Here is a 6000-nt window from a genome sequence, read left to right as displayed (position 1 = left end):
CTTTGGATGGAGAGGGGATTTAGTGAGTAGTCTAGAGCCAAGATTAGGTGTTTTACTATTAAATACAATTAGTAAATTTCTATCCCTCCAAACACACCAAATAAATCCTATTAAGCCAATTGATAACCTTACAAATCTTAGATTTGGAAGTAGAACATATGCTTTTCACACTATTAAGGTTTGTTACACACTAAATTTCTTAACTTTGTTTTTGGCTTGGTGGCAAGAACTACATTTTACACATCAACATGCTTGACATACGATAACAACTAAATATTTATGGGCTCTTATATTAAAATTAGACTACATGGCATGAGGTCTATGGTTCAAGAACCACTAGCACAACATCCTTTTTCATGAACTAGTATAGAAGTAGTTGTCCAATAGTGAGCTGGGTGCTTTGTAAATTGGTTGGACAAGGAAGGTTGGCTACCCATGCAAGTCCATTCATCGTCTTTTGTAGCTTGAATCCAAGGCCCTTTAGTTTTGCAAAATGGATAGGCAAAAGGGTGGTATATAATGGGCCTAAGTCCTTGTTTGTTGACTTATGTTGTGAACAATTGCTATAAAACCACACATATCTCATGTAGATGAGGGGGAAAATGAAGGACATGTGAGAATAATAGAAGAATATGCTCAAGTTTTGTGAAACAACGTCACTTCTATTAACAACAGGAAGAAGGCTTGTAAGGTCCAAATTGATGTGTAAAGGGAATTGTAGGGTGATGTGGCATTTCTAGGTTTCACAATAAATAATTCTAAGATTGTATATTGGGAAATCGAATTTTGTCTTGTGTGTAAGATGAATTGTGCATTCAACTTTTTGGCTATGAGTTTAGCTTAACTTGGATCCCATATGCATGGGGGGAATGGAACTCGATTAACCCACTCACAGAAGGTTGTGCTAAATAGTGCCAAGGCTACTAGGTTTAACTTGAAAACCCACTCATCCTACTAAAACATTTCAATTGGTTACCATAGTGCTAACGAATATGCTTTTGAGCTTTTTTGTTGTTGTCAATGGCAAGTGGAGAAGCCAATCAAAGAGGGTGTAGTTTAAGTCAAAAATAATACTTCGTGATTTTCTTGGTCGAGCTCTTCGTGGTGTGATCACTCCTCTTGCAATGCGTTATTTTCCTTGGCCTAAATCCTGCAACCCATGGTGGTGCAAGAGAACTAGTTTTATGATGTAGCGATCATATTATGTATCACTATATCCTTTTTTATATGTTGTTTAGCAAACCGTCCAAACTTTGATCTAACGCTTCACAAAAAGCCACGTCAGAAACCCCCCCCTCCCCCCCCCCCCCCCCCGGCTCTCTCTCTCTCTCGTCTTCTCTCATGATTTATCGCACTCTTTTCTCTCTGTCCGCCTGTCTGCCTGCAAGCTTCCGCCATAGCCAGTCGTTTTTTAAGTTTTCTCTCTCTCTCTCTCTCTCTCTCTCTCTCTCTCTCTCGCCTACTGCCTTTTTCACCCCCTGCGGACCTTTGTCTGCTGGCACATCAATTTGATACCCCTGGCCTGGCCTCATCCCCTTCCTGCCTTGAAGAAAAAAAAGTTCCTTCCTTGGCTCTCCAGGCATCGGTGGCAGCGGGTCTCTGGAAGAAGAAGCGTGCATTCCGAGCTCTGCAACGCCATCTCCCTTTGCCATACATATCGTTTCCTTTGCCTGCAGAGCTATGGGCCCAGAATCGTCACGTTGGTACGTGGGAAGATCGCTTTACTCCTTTCTCTTTCTCATGAAACTGTAGCTTTCATCTCTCTCTCTCTCTCTCTCTCTCAACGAGAATACCAAAAAAGACTTGCTTGCCTTTTTCCGCACACAGCAGACGTAAGCGAGGTTGTCGTCCACTCCATGGCCGTTGGTAGTTCATTTTGCAACTGTTGAAAACGTAATCCTTCTCTCTCTTCTTCCCTCTGCATATTTCCTTATCTCCTTTCTTCATCTGCTTCTGCTTATCTCCTTTCTCTTCTGCTATTGCTTATCGCAGAAAAGCCAGTACGTCTTCCTCACAGACACAAATCTTCATGGATATGCCAGCTTTGATGCACACGCCCCAAGCTTGAAAGCACGGACTCATTCCTGCTGCGCAGAACATACCTAATTTCTGTCTCCTTTGCATCTTCTGCTGCTATCACTGTAGCATATTCTCCAACCTTGAAAGGCAAGGGTCATTGCTTATATTGTCGAAGGGCAAGCGAGATGGCAGAAACTGGCAGCTTGACACATGCTCAATATGCAGTATGACACTATGCATCATCCTGGAGTCGGGGACATCCTTCTTCCCTGTTTTGGAATGCTTTTTTTGAAATGCTTCTCAGGGTACTCTGCCTGCCGGCTGCATAGCCTCACCCTGCTTTAATGTGCGTTCGAATTTTGAACTCTGTGGTGAGACGCTCCCAGGCCAGATTTAGGGTTGCCGGTGGCATAACTTGTCCTGAAGCGGCTGGGAAAAGGAGAGGGGAGCAGGAGCTCCGTCTTCCTCGTCATCTTCTCGCTTTTGTCGCAGAAACCGGCTTTAGTGGCGTTTAACGTTGGTGTGCGTCCTCTCTTTGTCACAGCAGGACCAATTTGAAAACTTTCTTCTAGGACTAGCGCAGGCTGTGGACAAGATGCTATTTTGGTAAAGGTGGCTCCCCATCCTTTGCTAAGCACGAGCGCGACATGGGAAAGTATATGAGGAAGGGAAGCGGAGTCGGGAAAATGGAGTTATCGCAGGGCTCTCTCGGCGTGAGAACCAGAGCGCGGGCCCTGGCCTTGGAGAGGGAGCAGCGCCTGAGCAAGATGGTCCGTCGGTCGTCAGACAGCCTCCAGCAAACAATCGAAAGCTCAGAAGGTCAAAGCCGGGCCGAGCCTCAGAGGACTTACATGGAGTTGCGCAGCAGAAGGCTGGAGAAGGTCGCAAGGTGCGCCATGAGGGAGAAGCCATTTTCGCATGCGGAACACAGCCACGAAGAAGACGACTCCTCTTCCAAGCAGAGAATATTGAAACGTGGCAGCAGCACTGATGAGCTCTCTCGCGTTGCACCTGCGGCTGCTGACAGCGCCAGTGATGCTAGCCGTTCCAGACCTCACTTGCAAGCTTCTTCGCTCGGAGGCCCTCTAGAGAAAGGCGCAATCACGAGACCGACGCCAGCCGCTTCTTCTCAATCCAGAAGCGGCTCAATTTCTGCATCTCAGACTCGGGCTTCTGGTATGGTGACGAGGCATCAGGCCGCAGATATGAACGCTACCACGTCGGGGAGAGAAATGGAGGTAATGACTTGTGTCAAGGCTGCTAAAGGTGCCAATGAGCTTGTGTGGTAATTACGTAAAATCTCAAATTTCACTGTCGGTTTGAGTAGAGTATAGGTGTGCATAAGATGTCATAATATATCATTAGATCTCCGCTTTCCAGACTGAACCTGGTTTCGGAGAAAATCCTCCGGTTGCTGGACCTTCCAGTAAAGACAGGTACACATACAGTGCCTACAAGCTTTCTACTCGTTTGTATTGCATTGCAAAGTGGTATGCCACGCTCCTCTCTGTTGCTAACTGATGCGGACTTTATGTTTCTTATGCTTGCAGCAAACCGTCTCTCCGTCATTCCGATGCTCAAGGAAGTACCCGAGAGTGCACCCCAGAAAGTTATATTCAGGATGTGGAAGCTCCTGGATCTACGTCTAGAACACGGCGGCACAGGTCTCTAACTGCACCTCCACTGGGGAGGACATATGAAGGACCTTCTGCAAGTGAAATTGAGGCCTTCTTTGAAAATGCAGAGAAACAAGAGCGCCGGCGTTTCATGGATCGGTAACTTTTGAGTGTGCTTTGACTATATTGTTTATCCTGAGTTCATGTACATATTGTAATAAGCTATACTCTTGCTGCAGGTATAATTTTGATCCTTTGACTGAGACCCCTTTCAAGGGAAGATATGATTGGACCAAGATGCTGTAATTTTGTGTCGTTATTGTCCTCAGTTCAGAAAGAGCACAGAGTTGCTCCAAAGAAAACCCATGGTTCTTAGAAAAGTGCAAGACTACTCTGTACACACTCAAGTGTAAATCAAAGCAAAAGAGCAATGTGATAATGCGAAAAGATTTTTTGAACGATCTGGCCAATGCACAAGAATGTTTGCAGTTGAAATGTTCGTCCCAAATTTCTGAGTTGCTTTCTGATTAATGTGGCGTTAGTGCACTTTAAATGATTTCCATTATTGCATGTCTACAGAATTTTCTTCAGAACACACTCCCGTGGCCAACAACATAAGAGTCATCTTTCATGGACCATACCAGTCCAAGTTATAATCTTAATCCCAGTGCAAACTAGTAAGACTAGAATTTCCCATTGAGATTGTACATACTGCTTGTGCTCGTTTATGTACATTTATTTAGTTTTTCATTGGTCTCAATTACTATTGCACCCATGCTGTTTGTTCTCTTTGTGTGCATGGACTTACAGCTACTACCAGTGCATACCAGTATACCCGTAATATTTAACAGTTACTAGTTATATGATCTTCAATTTGCCTATGCACATCCATATATGCACATCCATATATTTCTCAATGTTGGCTCTGAAACAGAGCGCTTTGCCCATGCACATCCATATTTTACCCAATTTTGGTTCTGAGACTTGGGAGTTTTGAAACATGTCAATTATGTGCTTGTATATTATTACACACTTCAACCATGACAATGCGTGAATGATGCCTTTGCTTATGCAGTCAGGTCATTTTAGAATTGAGAAGAGAGAAGTAATACCCAACCATTGGATTGTTTTAGCATTAGTGAGGTGAGAATTATATCCATTACTTAATATTTGATGCTTGTATGAATTGTCATTACGTTAAATCATTTTGGTCAGCCTTGATAAAGATCACTTATATTCTGCTAGTGTTCAGAAGTATGTTACATCAAAAATTAATGTTTGTAGAATATAAAGTCGTACTGCTATTTCCATAACTGCAACCAGGAAACTTCCTTTGCTGTAAAATTTCTGCACCCCATAGAGAAAAATCAGTTCTAAATTTAATCAGCAGGATGTGGTATTTGGTATTTCAAATACAGATGCAGTTAGAACTAAGTACCATAAAGAAAAATCGGTTCTAAATTTAATATCAGCAGGATGTGGTATTACAAATGCAGATGCAGTTACAACTGAGCAATATTAGTATACAAACTTGGAACTCAGCTATTTATGCAGTTGATTAAGTCTTTACAGATTCTCCAAATACTTTCACATTTATCAGATAAGAGGCTCTCTCCAATGGTCTTCTTTCTCGTAGCAATATACTGATTGAGTTGGAGCTGTTTACTTTTGAGATGTACAGGCTTTCCAAATACTTTCACATTTATCAGATAAGAGGCTCTATCCAATGGTCTTCTTTCTCGTAGCAATATACTGATTGAGTTGGAGCTGTTTACTTTTGAGATGGGAGCTTGGAGAGAGGCACCTATTAATTAATATAGCACTAAGGATTTTATCTAGGCATTGGTAAAAAAGTTGTAATCTTTTTTCATAGAGGATCTAAGGCTCTCTAAAATTCAATGTGGGCAACCTTCGATGGTTGTGATGATAATCAAGGTTGAAGATTGGTCAATCCTCCAATCTTGATCTAGAGACTAATTGTATCTATGAAAAAACTTTCAACAATTCTAGTAAACACCTTATTGCAATGTTTATTGACAAAGAGAGGAGCTACTTATTATAGGATGGTGTAAGACAAATAAAAATTGATGAGGATTGGTTCATAGTATTTATGCAAACATCACCTCCCACCTAAAGGCAATGTGATTTAATAGGAGAAAAGAATCAGTTAAATCTTGTGCCTTTGACGTATCCCACAATACCTTTCACTACTTTCCAATGCTTTTTATCGGGGTTTGCCATGTATTTGCTACCCACTCCCATTACAAAGACAATGTCAGGACGTGTAGTAACCATAGCATACATCAAATTGCTAACAATTGAAGCATATGGTATCTTGGCCATTTCAGCCTTCTCATCATCATAC

General features: G+C 42.3%; 1 protein-coding gene across 4 annotated transcripts; it reads left to right on the top strand.

Moving 5' to 3' along the window:
• Nucleotides 1-1384: 1384 nt before the first annotated feature.
• LOC148038249 (uncharacterized) lies at nucleotides 1385-4104 on the top strand. 4 transcript variants are annotated; one of them, XM_087675400.1, is made up of 6 exons: nucleotides 1385-1703; nucleotides 1831-1893; nucleotides 1993-3257; nucleotides 3400-3455; nucleotides 3570-3794; nucleotides 3875-4104. In XM_087675400.1, the coding sequence occupies exons 3-6, from the start codon at nucleotides 2667-2669 to the stop codon at nucleotides 3939-3941; spliced, it is 939 nt and encodes a 312-aa protein (XP_087531526.1). In that variant the 5' UTR covers nucleotides 1385-1703; nucleotides 1831-1893; nucleotides 1993-2666; the 3' UTR covers nucleotides 3942-4104. The 4 variants fall into 4 exon arrangements, with proteins under 4 accessions (XP_087531526.1, XP_087531525.1, XP_087531522.1 ...); XM_087675399.1 differs by having other exon boundaries at nucleotides 1828-1893; XM_087675396.1 differs by lacking the exon at nucleotides 1831-1893.
• The last annotated feature ends 1896 nt before the right edge of the window (nucleotides 4105-6000 follow it).

Source organism: Lygodium microphyllum, chromosome 3 (assembly GCF_053477565.2).
Source record: "Lygodium microphyllum isolate KBCC chromosome 3, Lygodium_microphyllum_v1.1.10, whole genome shotgun sequence".
Classification (NCBI taxonomy): Eukaryota; Viridiplantae; Streptophyta; class Polypodiopsida; order Schizaeales; family Lygodiaceae; genus Lygodium; species Lygodium microphyllum.
This window is presented reverse-complemented; position numbering and strand designations above follow the sequence as displayed.

Coding starts and splice junctions, on each gene's coding strand:
- LOC148038249 (XM_087675396.1), top strand. CDS start 2,667: ATGGGAAAGTATATGAGGAAGGGAAGCGGAGTCGGGAAAATGGAGTTA. Junction 3,456..3,569: donor GGACCTTCCAGTAAAGACAG/GTACACATACAG, acceptor TTATGCTTGCAG/CAAACCGTCTCTCCGTCATT. Junction 3,795..3,874: donor CGCCGGCGTTTCATGGATCG/GTAACTTTTGAG, acceptor CTCTTGCTGCAG/GTATAATTTTGATCCTTTGA.